The sequence below is a fragment of the Solanum dulcamara genome, chromosome 4 (assembly GCF_947179165.1).
Source record: "Solanum dulcamara chromosome 4, daSolDulc1.2, whole genome shotgun sequence".
Taxonomy (NCBI): Eukaryota; Viridiplantae; Streptophyta; class Magnoliopsida; order Solanales; family Solanaceae; genus Solanum; species Solanum dulcamara.
In genome coordinates, this window is record NC_077240.1 from 17239309 (window position 1) to 17257327 (window position 18019).

The 18019-nt window shown below is 31.1% G+C and overlaps 1 protein-coding gene across 1 annotated transcript; it reads left to right on the plus strand.

The window, feature by feature from the left end:
- Positions 1-12136: 12136 nt before the first annotated feature.
- LOC129884774 (axial regulator YABBY 1) lies at positions 12137-15651 on the plus strand. The gene is made up of 7 exons (XM_055959056.1): positions 12137-12386; positions 12566-12712; positions 12920-13040; positions 14129-14177; positions 14423-14498; positions 14692-14766; positions 15319-15651. The coding sequence occupies exons 1-7, from the start codon at positions 12267-12269 to the stop codon at positions 15385-15387; spliced, it is 657 nt and encodes a 218-aa protein (XP_055815031.1). The 5' UTR covers positions 12137-12266; the 3' UTR covers positions 15388-15651.
- The last annotated feature ends 2368 nt before the right edge of the window (positions 15652-18019 follow it).

Consider the following 18019-nt stretch of genomic DNA (forward strand, 5'->3'; position numbering starts at 1 on the left):
TACATGTTCAAACACAAAGTAAATTATACTTCTAAAATAGTTGATTTTTCACCTGATCTCTCAATCAATAGTTATTATCTCAGAAAGTCACATTTCTCAGATAATAATACCTATAGCATTAGTAGTTTAAATCAACTCTCTAATGTCACGATGCAATAATTAAACACGATTCCAAACTACTTCAAAAACATTTTTTCGAACCTAGCTAAGAATTGAATTAGTAGTGGTGTGGGGTAGTAGTTGAGGAGGTTACCTAGTCACATGCAGTGAAAATAGCAAAGAGACAATAATAGCACATAGAAAGCCAAAGCGCTGGACACTGCACAGTCCTTATCTCACGAAAGTACAAAGACATTTTTCTTACTACAATTTTAGCAAAACATAAAAGTATGGCCAATTAGTCATTGCCAAAACATTAACATGTAAAAAGGTTTAGCTTGGCCCCCTCTCCCTCCTTTATTAGTATGTACAATAAGTCTATATATACAATACAATGTTGTCTTTGCCTCCAATTAATTGTAACCACCTTCACACTACTCTATGCATGCAATGTTTTTTTTTTCTGCCACAAATTAAAGAGAGTGGCATCTATATCATCAATATATATATATAAAAAAATATATAGCCTTATACCTACTCAATTTTTATTTTCGTTCGTACGTACTTTTTTCAAAAAAGATGCTAAAGAATGGGTGTTGTTTTATTAGATTCCAAAACATTTAAGCAGTCTTTGGCAGGTTATTAAATAAGCTTAGCTAACTTTATTGGTTTCCTTTCCCATCCTGTTTGTTTTCACACACTTGGAGGCCTCTTTAATTTCTGCTACCACATTGTACAGTGTACACTTTCAAAACAAAATTAATTTTCGAAAATTGGTACTCTTTTTTTTCATAGATTGTAGACTGCTCTATGAATTTACTATGACGTTGGCTTTGTTTTGAGTGTAGAATGTGCGTATCCCCACGAAGAAACTAGAAATTAAACAACAAATTGTAAAACGAAAATTAAGACATGAAGATTTAACGCAGTATGGTAACTATGACTTTTTTTTAGAGTATAAGGCAAATATGATCCTAAAATTGAATGAAAATAACAACTATATTGAAAAAAATATAATGAAAGACAAATATAATTTATTTTTAATAGTGTAATAAATATGACCATTTTCAAACAAGCAGTAGAAAAATCACAAGAAGTAGTGCAACTTTAATCAACTTTTTATGGGACATGAACTGACATTGAAAAATTACTGTAGAAAATAGTAACTTGATTAACTTTTAACTTGCACATATATTAGAAAATGTCAAATCATTCTAACCATTTCAATTAAAATAGCAGAATCTTTTTTCCTCAACCTTATCCTACTTTTACAGTTGCTCTTTACTCCCCGCTCCAAACTGGCCTAATTTTATTTATGCATAACTTTAAGAATAATATTTAAATAAATTATAAATATTAGTTTGTGTGAAATAATTTAAATGCAAACAAGCACTGAACTATTGAAGTAGTAGTAAATTTAGAAAATATAATATTGCCAAAAGTATTAAGTTATTTCAATTTAAATTGTTGGGGAGAGAAAAGTTTGTCATTTTCGAAATAGGTAAAAAGAGAAGTTATTTTTATTGGGATACAATAATGAACATTATAACTTTAGTAAATGCGTCCACTGAAATTAGTTACTATAAATTATATTGTCACGTACAGACAAAGAAAGAAAAATCTTTCAATTGATTTTAAAAGATTGAACTGATTTATATGAATATAATATGTAGCTTAAAAGTTTGTATAGTTTATATAATTGTGATCAGTACATATGCCACAGTTTTCTTATATACAACTAAACGTACAAAATTTAGAGCCAACATTAAGATTTCAACAATAAAAAAACTTCCCAGAATTCCAGTACAGTAGTCTATATTATTTCATTCTTCATTCCTAATTGTTGTCGTGAGATATTGGTATAGGATTACACTACACTATTATATCATGGAAAATATTTTCATTCGTACGAATAGAGCCTTATAGGCTTATATATAGTGTTGGACTGTTGAGTATTTGTTTCTTGAAGTGTGTGATCATATCATTTTGAAAGCAAATAAGTACTATTATTTACTTGACTATGTCTTTAACATGCCCTTAGGTGCGGGCCTAATTCATTTTTCATGAATCAAGGCATCAAGCATGTTGAAAGTCTTGATTTTTGATAATCAATGAAGATGAGACCTAAATTGAGAAAACGTGTCAACTTTGATACTATACAGTGCGATCATTATCTCATTTAAATTATTCAAGTTGTTAGAAGGTGCATATTTGTGTATAAATAATTAATTATGTCTTCAATAGTACTTCTCCACCCTCCTCCAACCCTCCCTTTTGCTTCTTCTTGTCCATGAGTGTTTGCCATGCTTGACATATATTTAAGTATATTTTAAGTTTTAACCCTCAATTTTTTAGTACTTAAGTGAGTTTTCTAGTAATCGAACTAAATAAAATTTAATAATCCCCTGACGCTGCAAGACCTCCAATAATATAATATATGTGTATTATGCATTCATAAAATAAATGAAAAAGATCAGCAGAACCAGTAGACAATAGTAGCTTGTAGGAGCTATCTTTTTAGTACTAGCATACTTGTAATTGTATATATCTAGTACACGACATCCTATAAAAGTGATCCGTTTCATTTTACCTTGTTCATATTGACGTTCTCCTTAAGAAATTTATTAGGGGCTTATCTAAATTAATTTTATTAATTATGCTTTGAAAAAACTAAATTTGACTATTTGTACTTTATGTAATTTTTTAATGACAAGGGTATTATTAAAAGAAAAACGATAATTTTATCTTAATTTGCTGCCATGGACAAGTAAGAAGAAAAATCTATGTTGAATATTAGGGGCAAATAAAACAGAAGAGAGGGAGATCTAGACGGGAACTAGAACTTATATAATGGCGAAACTCATCGGTGACCCTCTAAAGTTGGCACCAACTTTCACTTATACACTTTAACTAGATTTTGTTCATTTTAGATACCTCAAGTAAGGCTCCGATGTGTTATTTTGACAATCACCAAAATATATTAAGTGTGTGTAATGCACTCGTCTGACGTGTCAAAAGCAGCGAATTAAATAAAGACACGTGGCATATTAAAATGACCAATAATTTGATGACATGTAGCATTTTTTTATCCAAATAATAATTTTTTAAAAAAATAAAAATTAACAACTATTAACCCCCACCCCCACCCCCTATCTGTTGGGGGGAGGAAGCACCACAACTAAAGTTTGATATGATGAAAATAATGAAAATAAATTGGACACGAGAATTTTACGTGGAAACCCCTCTAAATGATAGAAGGGAAAAACCACGGGGTAGAAGGATCTCACTATATTTTTATGGAGTACACAGCTCTCAAATACAAGGAGAAAACAACAATTAACACTTCTCTCTTGTAAAAGGAACAACTACTAAAGAGGACACTCAAGACTACAATATTTATCTTGGTGTATAACTCTCTTTGTATTCTTACTCTCTCTTTCTGGGATGGTTTAAATGAGGGCAGAAAGCCCTCTATTTATAGGAGGATGAAAACGCGTAAACGGATTTTACGCGTTTCATCAAAACTCATAAACAGCTGTCTGCCAACTTTTTCCTCCATTCCCTTTTCCTTTTTGGCTGCCATTTCTTGCTTTTACTTTTCAAAAAGGACGGTGCATGTAGCACCTCCTTTTTGACTTCCTTTCACTATCTTCCAACACCACCCACCCCTATTTTTAAACTAGATTACTACTTTACCGGCATTGTTTATTTTCTCTCTATACTGATCGATAATTTCTCCAGCTTCCTTCATATGTCGAAGCATGAGATATGATGAGAGTATGCAAACATAATTTCTGCTAGTCATTTTTTGATTAGTCCACCGTAAGAATTTTCAAATTTGATCAAGCTTGTCTTTATTTCCAAATGCACCATAGAGAATAAAATCCGACAAACCTTCATTTTTTCCGGCAAGATTAATACAAATCTAAAATTACTCACTAATTATTTTGATCTCAAACAACTCTTAAGCAGTAGAAGGAAATTTAATCTAAAAATATAAATCAAATTGGGTCAAAAAAATCCGACGAACCTCCATTTTTTCCGGCAAGACTAATACAAATCTAAAATTATTTTCTTTGAAATTGTTAAACAATTCAAACCTTAAACAACCCCATTGAAAGCCTCGACTACGAGCATGAATCATTTCTGTCGAAAACTAATTGTACTTGTTGCTTTGGTCTTTGTTTTCGAACTTGTTTTTTTTACCTATATAGTTGCGAATTCTCTCTATGCATTATAGTCAACTCTTTTGATGATGATGATAATACTTTCTTTTTCTATGTTACTATTGATGTTAATAGAAGAACCAAGAAAATGAACTGCTATGGTAAAAAGTCGATCTGATCTTTGATGTTCAAATCCTCAAGTATTTCTATTTATGGCTGTCTGGGTCCCCTTTATGGGTTTTGGGCAAATGGGTGTTGAAGAAAATGGAGAAAGATTGTGTTTTGTAAAAGGTATTTGAACCAGAGTGTTATTGCAGAAGAAGAACAACAAATGAAGAACAAGAATGCTAAAAATGAAGAAGAAGAAGAACAAAAAATTTTTTAAGAAAAAACGCTCTTCACGAGCTTAAAATGGGTGCAGTACATATAATGTGCCAAATCAGCACAAAGTGTCAAAATGACACATCGGAGTCTTACTTGAGGTATCTAAAATGAACAAAGCCTAGTTGAGGTGTCTAAGTGAAAATTGATGTCAACTTTAGGGGGCCACCTATGGGTTTCTCCTTATATAAATATATCCTAAATCTGTAATTCATCAAAGGTCTAAACTGGAACTGGAACTGGAACTAGAACTTCCTAATATCTCCAACTTTCTAGGAGTTCATACGGGCTAAGCAAATGGTCACTGAAACTATATTGAAAATATATGAACATAGTCATATTTTTTATACCATAAAAGTCACTCAAGCCTGAAGATGATATATATCATATCACCTATTCACCTATTTTTCTACGTTGAAAACATTAAACACAATTCATTTTATCAAGATTTCCTATTCGGTTAGTAAAGTCACTTTGAATATTAAACAAATATAGCTACAGGAAGCCTATTTGTAGTATGCTTATTCTATATATACAAACACTTCAAAAATTTGGAGTGACTATAGAATTAAGGCATATTCTCTAGTCCAATCAAATTATTGTGTCCGCGGAAGTTGCCATTGTGTGTGCGAATATGAGAAAAACCACATGAAGTGTAATGTTGATAAGGAACATTCAATTCAAAATGAAATAAAATAATGCGAGAATTGGTGATAGAGTTGCGATTAGAGATAGTGACAAAGTCAAAATTTTTATTAAAATAATTCAAAATATAAAAAAATAAACACACAAAAAAACTAATAAAAAATCAACATTTATAATATAAAAATAATTTAACTTTATATAAACAATTCAAATGAATGTAACGTGGCTTCACCCCTGATTGGGGAGTGGACCACAAATATTTGTAACGGAGAGTCTGAACAACTTTACCTTAAAGGGCAATCTTTGGGATGACAAGACTAACTAATTAATTTATGTTTTACAATGTCATGATGAAAATATGATGGAGAGATGTGATAGGTCTCAACTATACTTTGACAGCCATCTTTTTCAGCAACCATACTTTTTTTTAAGTGTTTGTTTTATGCTTTGACAACATCATACTCATGATTTTTTAGCTTCTTCCAATAATAATGCAATTAAATTAAATTAAATTTAAGGACCATTTTTTTTCACCTAGGAAAGATTAAAAGGTAGGGCTATAAGGTTTTAGCGGAAAAGCTAAAGAAGGATTAGGGTGAAGACAAAAGAGCTGCATGCATAAATAGGGATCAAAAGATTTATGTATTTCTGCGTGTGTGAGTGTGCGAGGAACAGCCTAAACTGTCAAATCATTCTCTCTCCTAGATCATTTTGAATTGTTAACTAAATCATTATGAATTGTTAACTATCGTGACATATAGTTCGCATTTCATTCAAAAGTTTAAGTTGTTCAAAAGAATATATGATTTTTTTTTATAATGGGTGATGTTGAGATTTGATCTCAGGACTTAGAAGATATCAGATTAAAATGTGTGATCATCTTTATTTAAAAAGTTTAAACTGAGAAATCACAAGCTTTTATTATGTAATTATATTTTCTATAATTTCTTATATATAATTTTTAAATATGTAAATTTTATTTTAAAAGAATTGAAAATGTTATATCCAAATTCATATCGAACATTAGTTTATTTGACCTAATAAATTGAAACCAAGGGAAGTATTATTAAGCGGGAATGACCTGCTTTTTACGCCTTTCAAGCACCACGCTTGTAGCAGGTAGTTGCCATCTTGCGTTGTTTACTGTTCTGTGCAATTGTTTTGCCAGGGTTTAGAAGAAAAGTGTTTACAAATTCGTGTCCTCATTATTTGAAAATCTCAATCAAAATTATTTATATTTTAACCTGTTAACTAAAAGGGTGTTTGGATTACCTTTTTTAAAAAAAAATAGTTTATGTATTTGTTTTTCTTTTTTTCTTTCTTTCACTCCATTTGTTATCTTTAAAGGTCGGAATCATTCAGATCTTACCTGCAATATTAATTATTAAGAAGTTCACTTAAAAATTTATGTTAATGTAATGTTTAACTAATTTCTACATAACCCATGCCAGCTAGCCTCCATCCAATATCACCTACGCTGTTAGCCATAACTTTGACATTATCGTCAATCACCACCACAAATTCATTTTTCATGAGCACTTCTCTTTCCAACTAATGAAGGAATTGGAAATCGTTTTCTTTTTACGTGAATCCAATTTTCATTTTATTGCCCAAACAAATGACCATCATGGAGAGGGCATCTTTGGCATTATGATTAATAATTACTGGCCTATTTATGGCTCCTGCTTGATATAGCTTGTGCTAGCTGCATGGCTTATATATGTGTTCATGCCTAGCTAGCTAGCTAGGACTTGTTGGAAGTCCCTTCTTGACCTGAGATATATTCGTATATCTATTGACCTCCAGCCTATGTTGTGGCTACTAACATCCAATTGGATTATAAAGTATACTATATATATATATATATATATATATATATATATATATATGGGGGCTATTATATTTATTTTATTAGACTCTATCAATATTTAAAGAATAATCTGCTTAATTAAGATAGATAAGGAATTAGAGGAAGAGTGAGAAAAACTCATGAAGCTATCAAATTCTTATTTAACTTTTGCTAAACAAGATAATAAATAGCAAATACATTACATGAACTAAGTTAGGGAATCATAGTGTATCAAATGATCCAAAGGGTATTTTGTCCCATACAAGTCTTCCACTTGGATTACACAACTGGACTTTTGAAAGTGGTCCAACACTAACTAGGAAACAAAGATTAAAACGTTAGCAGTATAATATTTGACTTTTGTTGGATGTTTAAATCAGACGTACGAATTGTCATCTATATGTATAAAATAATAATGTAGAAAAATCAGTGTGGGGTCACGCAAAATTTACCTCCATTGATATTTTTCCATGCATCTTCCTGAATATTTACATTAGTTGACTTTGGTCTATGCATCAATCCTAAGTATAACGAAATAATACACTTATGTCGTGTATATAAATTAGTGAGAAGAAGCCCGTGCTAATGCACAGGTCTAATATGTATTGATAAATTTATTTATTTTTAAGTGAAATTGATTAAATAAGTTTTGAATTTATGATCTAAAATAATTCGATTAAAAAAGAAATTCCCCTCCTGGTAAGCAAACATATCAATGAAAAGAATTTAAGCGGTTGATTAAAAAAATTATAATCTAGAATAACTTTGATAAATGATAAAATTACCTCCACAATAAGTAGATATATCAACGGATGCTTCTGACACTTCTTATATAGGATGATGAATTGAACCACATGTGAATCCTTGTATTTTATATGAAACATGTGTTTTAGGGGCTTTAATAAAATCCTACCTACCAAATCTCCTTAATTGAACCAAAATCACACAGAGAATAAAATCATATCCTTTAGTTTCAAATATTGGTCGTTTTGGCAAATTGAATTACTTCCAAAATATTTGACGTTTCAAAAAAAAAGAGAGGAACATTTATCAAATATCACATAAACGTCATGAATTGGTTATCCTCAATTTATGAATTTTCAATTTATATGTATTTTTGGTTTGATTAAATTGTTTACTGTTTTACCCTTAACATCTTTTGTGATTCACAAATTATCCTTTGTCCCTCGTCCTTTTTTGTGTATGTTTGGAACAAATTTTCTCAAGTATGAAAAATATACTGCTATCACAAAGAATTAAGAAAATATGATTTTATTTATCAAGATTGTGAGTAGAAATTTACAAGTTCTCTTGATTCTTCTCTCTGAATTTTCTTTGTGATTTGAGGGTTGTCAGTAGTGTATTTCTCGAATATAGGATTATTTGGACCTCTTTGAGATGCACTTGATCACTAGAAACGTTGGGTAGCGGCTTTGGAATTTAACAAAGCAGTAATTGATGCCTCATCTCTTATGAAATCCCAGGAGTTTGTGAGATATTGAAATCTCATCTCTTTATATTATGAATACCCAAGAGTTATGGGATATATATTCGAGATGTCTATTTAAGGAAATATGTTACTCTTTATATAGGGATGAGTTTGAGTTAGGGCAAAGTAGTCTTCAAAAATTTTAACAAAAATTAAACTATTCTTATAGAATCACACAAATTTTCAATGTCTTCAATGTGAAAAATACTTGTAAATTTAACATTTTTGTAAATAGTTTTAAGGACATTATATCCATTTTAATAATAATTAAAAAAGAGCTTACAACGTTGTTTTAATAAACATAACGATTGTTTATTATTAGTTAAAAAAAATTCTATCCAAACAAGAAGTTTGACTATTTACAAATTCATTTTCAATATTTGAAAGTGTTTTTGTTTTTTTATGCATTTGATGCTTTTAAGCTATTTTTAATGATATAAATCAAATGAGCTCTATTTAGCTTGGAAAAACTATTTACAAGAATAATTTTGAACTTTTGATTCTGCTTGGTACGAAGAAAACTTTAAATTTAAAGAAATTTTGACTTTGAAGATAAAAGTTCATCAAAAATCACTCATTTCCAAGATGTTGTAATTTTTCTATACCAAAATGGTCAAAATAGTAATTTGGTGGAGAGGAGAGGATAGGTGCCCGTCATTTAAGGCTTTATTAATCGAAGTGAGTGTAGTACTATAAATTAAATAAAAGACTCAAAGAGAGAGAAAATAAATGAAGATATGGAAACCAAGAAAAAACCAAAAGAAAAAAGATAGCACCTTACTCTCCTCTCATAGCTATGAAAACTACAAGTGAATGAGGGAAAGCTAATCAGCCCATGCAAACGTCCCTTTCTCACTCCTTTCCCCCACCTCTGCCGCCTCTGCTTATCTCCCCACCCCCCACTCCAATGTCTTCATACACAAAGCCAACCACACCCGTTGGAAATGCCAACCACACATTTTTTTTCTCTTTCATATCAACTACTCCCTCAGTTTTATATTACTTTGATCTATGTTGATTTGACATGTCTCGCCTCTTAAGAAAATCATAATTAGATGTGTATTATATTCTTTTTTATTTATTTTTATGTGTCCACTATACTATTTTAGAATGTCTAATAATAATTATTATATTTTAAAACTCTAAATTTGATTATTACTATTTCATATAGATATTTAAAACTACAAATAATATAGAGGTCAAGTAAAATGAAACAGTTAGAATATCTTACATCAACCAAAATTAAAATTACAACTTGTGTCCTCTTAATTATCTTAATTAATCATTGTGTTTAACCATCTGCCAGAACTATATTCTGCAACCACTTATTTTTGAATTTGGAATTTATGTTAGCCTGAACTATATACGTACAAGTAGTCTATTTGCGGGATATACATCATGATAAGAAAGGATTAGAATAGTTTAATTATTAATAGCAAATTAGTTATTATTTTTATTAGGTTCGAAGTCACACTTATCATAAAATAGCTCTAAGATAGTAACAAAGATGTCAAGTGGGAGTCCATAATAAATGTCTCTTCTGCGACGCTTATTCCAACAAAACATACTCAATAGTTGTGGTTATGGATGTTATTGCTAAGAGGAGATTAAAGTCGAGTTTTTGAAGAGTCTCATATTGTTCCTCTTAGGGATAGATGATCTCTTTAATATAACTTTGAACAATTTTGAGTTAGCTTTTAAGGTTGAATATAAGGGCAATTAGATTCATTTCGGTACAAAATATTAGAACATGACACATTAGATGTATGTCCAGTTTTGAGTGTTAGGAGGGGTGTGAAGAGTCCCTCATCGTCTTTTTAAAAGATGAGTTGTCTTTTTAATGGCTTGGGCAATTCTCACGCCTTGAACTAGATTTGAAATTGAAATAGAACCAAGATCAATTTCTTTATAGAAATAACTATACGATAGCGAACTTACTCGTTGAAAAGACTCTTACGTGATCTAATTGGGCAAAACATTTCACATCATCAATGTATAAAAGTTAAACAATGAAATAATAACTTCTAAATAGGAAGCGACAACGACAATAACAATTACAACAATAACATATCTAGTGTAATTCAACAAATTGAGTCTAAGAAGGGTGAAGTATATACAAACCTTATCATATATACCTCATACAGATAAAGAGATTGTTTCTGATAGATCTTCCGCTTAGATGAAGCATTTCAAGAAAAGGAATACAGAGATGAAAGCAGCAACAACAATGAAATAATGTAAAAAGGAGGGCAATACATAACATATAGAAGAAAGAACAATAATGATAATGAAATAATGTAATAATTAAAGCACAAAACAAGTTTGGGTGATAATCGAAATCAAAGAACAAGAAATTACGAGAATAGTGTTAATACTACTGGTGTGAAAGTAGGTACACGTGCGAATATCAAGCATATCCGCGGAAAAGTGAGAGAAAGCTCAATTACCAACCTTCTACCATAATCGCAACCTCCAAGCCCTCATATCTAAGGTCATGTCCATGGTATACTTAAAATATGTCATGCACTTTCTAATCACCTGCCCTCAATACTTTTTCGGCCTGCTTCTACTTCTTCTAATGCCTGCTCTTGCCATCCTCTAACACTGAGGCATCGACACTTCTCCTTTCACATGTCCAAATTATCATAAATCTCACCTCCCTCATCTTATCCACCACGGAGAGCCATTCCCTCCGTGTCTCAAATATCTTCATTCCTAGTCTTATCTCTTCTATTATGCCTATACATCCACCTCGATATTCTCATTCAAGACCGCAATTTTTATTTTTGAACATGAGAGTTCTTGATTGACCAATACTTCACCCCATACAACATAATCGGTCTAACCATCACTCTATTGAATTTATATTTAATATTGAGAATACAATTAAATAAAATAATTATATATTTCTCTAACCATTTAAACTTGAGAAAAGTATAGAAAATACCTCTTCACTTGGCATGAATTATTAGTTTCATCCCCGAACTATTGACAACCTTAAAAACACTCCTCTAGTTGACTAACTCAACTTAAATACATCTCCGATCTACGACATGATATAGCAAGTGGTCTCAAACTCTTGTAGGAGCATGGACTATCAATAAAAACTGAGAGAAATGTTGAAAACACCACTAAACTTGGCGAGAATTTAGGGGTGTATTTCACCAATGTGGCAAGATATATCAGTGGTATATTTAAGTTCAGTTAGTCAAGTAGAGAAATTTTTTAAGACTGAAACTAATAATTTAGGTTAAATTTAAAAATGTTTTCAATACTTATTTTTTAAAACTTTTCAATGAGATAATCACATGCTTCAACCATGATATTAGAGAAACAAAGAGAAGAAAGAAATGAAAGGAACTAGTTGATCCGTTAAGTGGCCATATCTGTTGTTACATTAGGTCGGTTTGTGTGTGTCTCTCACTGTTATTCAACTTTTCTTGATAACTCCAAAAAAAGAAACGAGAAAAAAGAAAAGGCATATATATATAATTAGGAAGGACCCGGAGCCTACCAATATAAAACTGAGTCCCTTGATGAGTCAATCATCAATCAATCAAATCAAGAAGAGAGAAGTAATCTCAAATCAGGCAGAGAGGAAGGAATCTTATCATCTCATCTCACTCACTCACTCAAAATGTCGTCTTCATCTGCTGCTTTTGCTCCGGACCACCATCTCCACCACCATCACTTCTCTCCTCCTTCAGGGGAACAACTCTGTTATGTCCAATGCAACTTTTGTGAAACTGTTCTCGCGGTACCATATCACTTTCTTCCCTCTTATATACTTATTAAAAAAATCTACCTCTCTCTCACTTTTCACAATATATATATAATTCTCTCCTCACATGAAACCCTTTTTCACCCCCCCTCCCCCCTTTACTTCATTTCTAGTATGTTGTTTGCATTTGATAAAATGGTCATTTTGTTGTACAGGTGAGTGTTCCTTGTTCAAGTTTCTTCAAGAATGTGACAGTTAGATGTGGTCATTGCACCAACCTTCTCTCTGTCAACATTATTCTTCCCAATGCTGCTAATCACCTTCATCTACCCCATTCTTTCTTTTCTCCTCACAATCTTCTGGTATGTTATTAATATTTCTCATTAATTTTAATTAATCTAGGGTTCCTATCTCCAACAACATATCATTCTACATCTTTTATTTTTCTCAATATGTTTGTGTTGCGCACAACTTATGCTAATCTTCTCTGTATTGTTCCAATTTTATTTTCACACAAATTTCCTCCAAGGAAATCTAATGAGTACTATTCTCTATTTAAACTTTTTCAGGATGAGATTCGAAATAATCCACCAAGTTTGTTGATGAATCAACCAATTAACCCGAATGAATCACTCATGCCAATTCAGGGAGGAGTTGATGAACTTCCAAAGCCACCAGTCGCCAACAGACGTAAGATTAAAAAAAAAAACTATATTACAAAATTTAATTTACTATTAACAAAGTTTTTGAAGAGGAACAAATTTTAATTTCAGCATACGGAGTGATGTACCTTTAAACAAACTATTCAGCTTAGCCTTTCTAGTGAATAGGGTTTTCTTAGCAAATTAAGAAATAATATATATTATTTTCTCAACAGTTTCTAAAGTTTTTTTATTTATTTTTTACATAATGAAATTTCATTTTGGGGGAAGGAGACATCTTATTCCTTTTTCCTTGCCTGCCTTCCTTCTCCAAAATTTTCCAAATATAAGGTACTTCCAAAAATGCCAAATTTAGAAATTGCAGCTTAGACGTTTTTGCATTGTTCATCAACGGTTTCTGTATTAGTGAACTATATATATGCCTACCATGATGTTGATGTTAGTAATTTATCTTCACAGAAAAAAATCTGGTCAAACCCTAAAAATCTTTACTGTAGAAGGGATAGTTTTAACCATTAGGGTTGTGGCTGAGAGGTATTGAAGACATAATAAAATAAAAAAGTAATCTTCTTTTAATTGTTTAAGCTTTTAAATAAGACAGAAGAAAAAATTCCAACAGGAAGAATGGTGAAAGTACATGGTTGATTTAAAGGGGTTCAATAAAAGTTATTGTGCATAAGTTGCAGGTTCTATTGTTAAATCTTCTTGGAACGAGGTACTTTTAGTAACTTCTAGTATAGTTAAAAAATTGATTTAGGTTGTAGGCTCAAAATTTTCCCAATTTTAAGATTACAAATTTTCATTTTATTTTTTTTTACTTAAACTCGACGCTAAGTCAAATTATATAATGAAAGAACTACACAGGGAGAAAAAGGGAAGTGTTGTCCCCCGTAAAGTTAGATGGATTTGAAAGCACCATACAGAATCTACCTGAATAGATATATAGATAGATGATTAGGTAATTATCATGAAATGATGTGATAGACCCAAAAAGTAGTACTCCATTCTACTTGGTCCCAAGGTATGGGGTGGGGGTGTAGTTGCTGGTATTCTACAGAAAGTCAGACAAGTAATTTTAACACCCTCTTTTGTTTGTCTGCATGTCTCATCTTCCAGCTCCGGAGAAGCGACAGAGAGTCCCATCTGCTTACAATCGATTCATCAAGTATGTTTTAGGCGCTCCCGTTTCACCATAGATTTTCAGAGTAATTTTTTTTTGACTCACAAATCGTTAAAATTTTTCAAAGTACAATACATGTTCATACACAACTTTTCTTTCAACTTTATTTTTTATATTTAAGAAGATAGAGTAAATATTTAATTATTATTTTTTAAGAAAAAAAAGATTTAAATAGTCATGTTAAACAAGCATAGTATATATAAGAAACGCCATTGAGAAAAACAATGCAGGGACGAGATCCAACGTATCAAAGCTGGAAATCCCGATATAAGACACAGGGAGGCCTTCAGTGCTGCTGCAAAGAATGTAAGATATATATTCCCAAAATAAATTATATATTCTTCAACATAAATTTAATATTCACACACAAAAATTAAAAGATTGTTTAAATTTAGGAACTATATATATAAATTTATTTTAACTAGGGTTTTGTTCTACTAGGGTTTGGTTCATTTTACAAACAAGTCTCAATTGAATTTTGTGTTTTTGTTGTTGTCAGTGGGCCCACTTCCCACACATTCATTTCGGACTTATGACTGATCAACCCGTGAAGAAACCAAATGCATGTCAACAGGTACTCATCAAACCCCTACATTTTTCTTTCAATGGCCTAATTAATTAAAGTACAAATTTTATATACATACATACAAAACTATTTAAAAACTGTTAAAGTACTTTCTTTATTGTAAGGAGATTTAATATATAGAGTTTTATCAATGAAGGAGAAATCGCACTCTCTCGACTAGATCTCTATATATATACTATCAGGTCACTTAAAAGATAACTACAGATAACATGTTCATAACAAGTGGATTAAATTTATTACATTCAATCTACTACAACATGTTTAAATACATATATATACTATTGGTATAAAAAAATCTTTACATTATCATTGTATATATTTATAAAATACTACTCACATCCCTCTGTCCCAGTTATGAAACTTGTGGTATTAAATAAGTCATAAATATTTGTGCGACTAGCTATATATCATCTAATTTTTAAGGGTAAAATTGTCATTTTTTGGGACTAACTAAAAAGAAAAGTAAGTCATATAACATGGAATAGGGGGAGTATATAGTTTTATTGGTTTTGATTTATTTTATTTTTGGGAAATGTGTAGGAAGAGGAGGATGTTCTGATGAAGGAAGGGTTTCTTGCTCCAGCAAACATTGGTGTATCTCGTTATTAATTAAGGAAGTCATGAAGTTACTCCATCAGCAGTGTTCTCTTGTCTTTTTTATGATCTAATTAGTTTTATCCTAAAAATATTAGGGTTCCTGTTCTATGTTGTCTTTGAAGAACTCTCTCTAGGACTTAATATGTCTTTAAATTAAGAAGACATTCTAAGTGTTTCAGGCTGCTTAGTTACTAATAACGGGCGTACTAAGGAAAGATTATGTTGAAACAGTGTTTGTTTATTCATGATAATAACTAAGCTCTCTGAAACCCCCAATTTCTGTTCCTACTCTATGTTGATAAATGTTGTTAATTAAGACTACTATTCAACCCTATATGGAAGGCCAATTAAACTTAAGTGGGATCCTTCACTACCGCTAGACCAACTGATTGTTTTGTTACTACGAGCCCGTTTGGATGGGCTTAAAAAAGTAACTTTTATGTATGAAGTGCTTTTAGAACTTTGAAGTGCTGAAAGTTATTTTTATAAATAAACAGTTGAGTGTTTGGATAAAAGTGTTTATGTTGAAAATAAGTGTTTGAATTTTAGGGTTAAAAGAATAAAAAGGGTAGTTTGGGAATTTAGTTAAAATATAAGGGATATAAAAGTAATTTCCATGGTCAAACAAAATGGCTTTAAGCACTTAGGAAAAAAAAAGTTAGAAATCCTAACTTTTCATTTTTTACTCCAAAAGCTAAAAAGGGGCTTTAAATTGGTTTTGACCAACTTAAAGCCCATCCAAACAGGCTCTAAGTTACTACGTTCCCGATAAATATTTCTTATATATTTAATAGATTTTTCAATATAAATACGCAAAAATTATTGAGTTCTCGAGAACACACCTCCGATACCCTAAGCACGTTCCCTGTGAATTTCAATTACTCCCTTTATTTGTTTTTACTGTTTGGGTCTTTACTTTTTGTGTTTAAATCTTGTCTTACATTATAATGTATCTATATATTGTACCTTCATTAAGTGGCGTACTGTCAACTTCGTTACTGGGTCATATCTATATATGTTGCTCGTTTGCATTCATTGACAAGTGACAACCAAATCACGACCATATCTATCTATCTATATATATATATATATATATATATATATATATATATATATATATATATATATATATATATATCCCATTGTTGAAACTCTCTCTGATAGAGTAGTATAATTTACTCACAGTCCTTACATTTCATGACCTTGTAAGTTGTAAATCTTCTTTTTTATGGAACAAAAAAATTGAATTAGCTACGAATTTTGTCACTAATTCACTACTAAATAGAATTATTGACCGGCAATGGGTATAGACCTCTTCCCTCCGCTGCTTACCCAATGGACCACTTAGAATTCACTACTAAATAGAATTATTGACAGATTTTGTTGTTAAGCTACAAATTTTGTTTGTCGTTAAATCCTTTTTTTTTTATATTGGTAGTGAATTCCACTAGAAAACCTGGTGTTTAGACTAAATGTGTTTTAATTATGCTTGGAAGTTTTTGCTATTTAACAACATGACGCGTCCGGCATCTGTTAAAATCAATCAACTAATTTTCTAAATCAACAAATCATTTTTTTCTACCAGAATATATAACATTTGGAAAAGTTTTTTTTTTTTGGTAAACAACATGTGGAAAAGTTGATTGCACTAACAACTATTCATGCCACAAGGTACTAATAACCTGTCCTTTTCCCTCAAGTTTTTCTGTTAGTAATCTAACTTAGGACGACCTTCATAGCTATTTTCAAACTTATTGTCTGTTAGACTCCCAATATCTCTCCATGCATGACATCTTGTTGATGTTCCAATTACCTAATTTTTTTTGTGCCACCTTAGGTGAGTCTCACGTCGAAATAGGAGAAGAATCTGAAGAGCTTTAATTTATATAAGAAAAAGCACAAGTTTGCATGGCATGAGCAATTGTGTTGCCCAAGAGACAAATCTCATGAAATTTTTGCCAGTTATCCCTTTTTGGAACAATTGTTAGTAAATGACTCTCTTTTTATTTCTCCCGCTAATGGGCATTTTAGACACTGTCTAAATAAAGACCATATTTGAATAAATTGAAAATCTTATAAGAAAAATAGACAAGGACCTAATATTTTTGAGCAATGCAAACTTTAGACGAAATTCTAATGTTTTATCAGCAAGATTTTAGCAATATGTGAACAGACATTAGACCCAGGTCTAACAACTTTTTTGTAAGGATAATCTTCCAACGGCTATTTTTGTACAACTTTCAAAAATAGGAGAAAATCTAGATTATTATAGCTTTAAAAGGGACATTTGCATAAATCAAAGTATAAATTCATAATGCATATTGGGCCAAAGCTGACAATACACTTCATGGGCTTAAACCGTAAAAAAGTAGAAAAAATTATATAAATACACAATTTATTTTATCATATTTTTTAAAATTTCCTACCATTTGAAAAATTTACAAAAACCCTACTCTCTCTTATTTTGGATACATCACTTTATGCGATGTATCAGTCGGATATATCACTTCACGTGATGTATCGAGACGTTGGATACATCACTTTACTCGATGTATCGGTCTGATACATTACATTATATGATGTATCAATTTGATACATCATTTTACGTGATGTATCAGGACATTTTGGGATGTATCTAGATTCC

What these genes read in the sequence shown, in the direction of transcription:
- LOC129884774 (XM_055959056.1), top strand. Translation starts at nt 12,267, where the DNA reads ATGTCGTCTTCATCTGCTGCTTTTGCTCCGGACCACCATCTCCACCAC. An exon ending in TTTCTCCTCACAATCTTCTG is followed by an intron (nt 12,713 to 12,919) that starts GTATGTTATTAA and finishes AAACTTTTTCAG; the next exon opens with GATGAGATTCGAAATAATCC. An exon ending in GCTTACAATCGATTCATCAA is followed by an intron (nt 14,178 to 14,422) that starts GTATGTTTTAGG and finishes AAAACAATGCAG; the next exon opens with GGACGAGATCCAACGTATCA.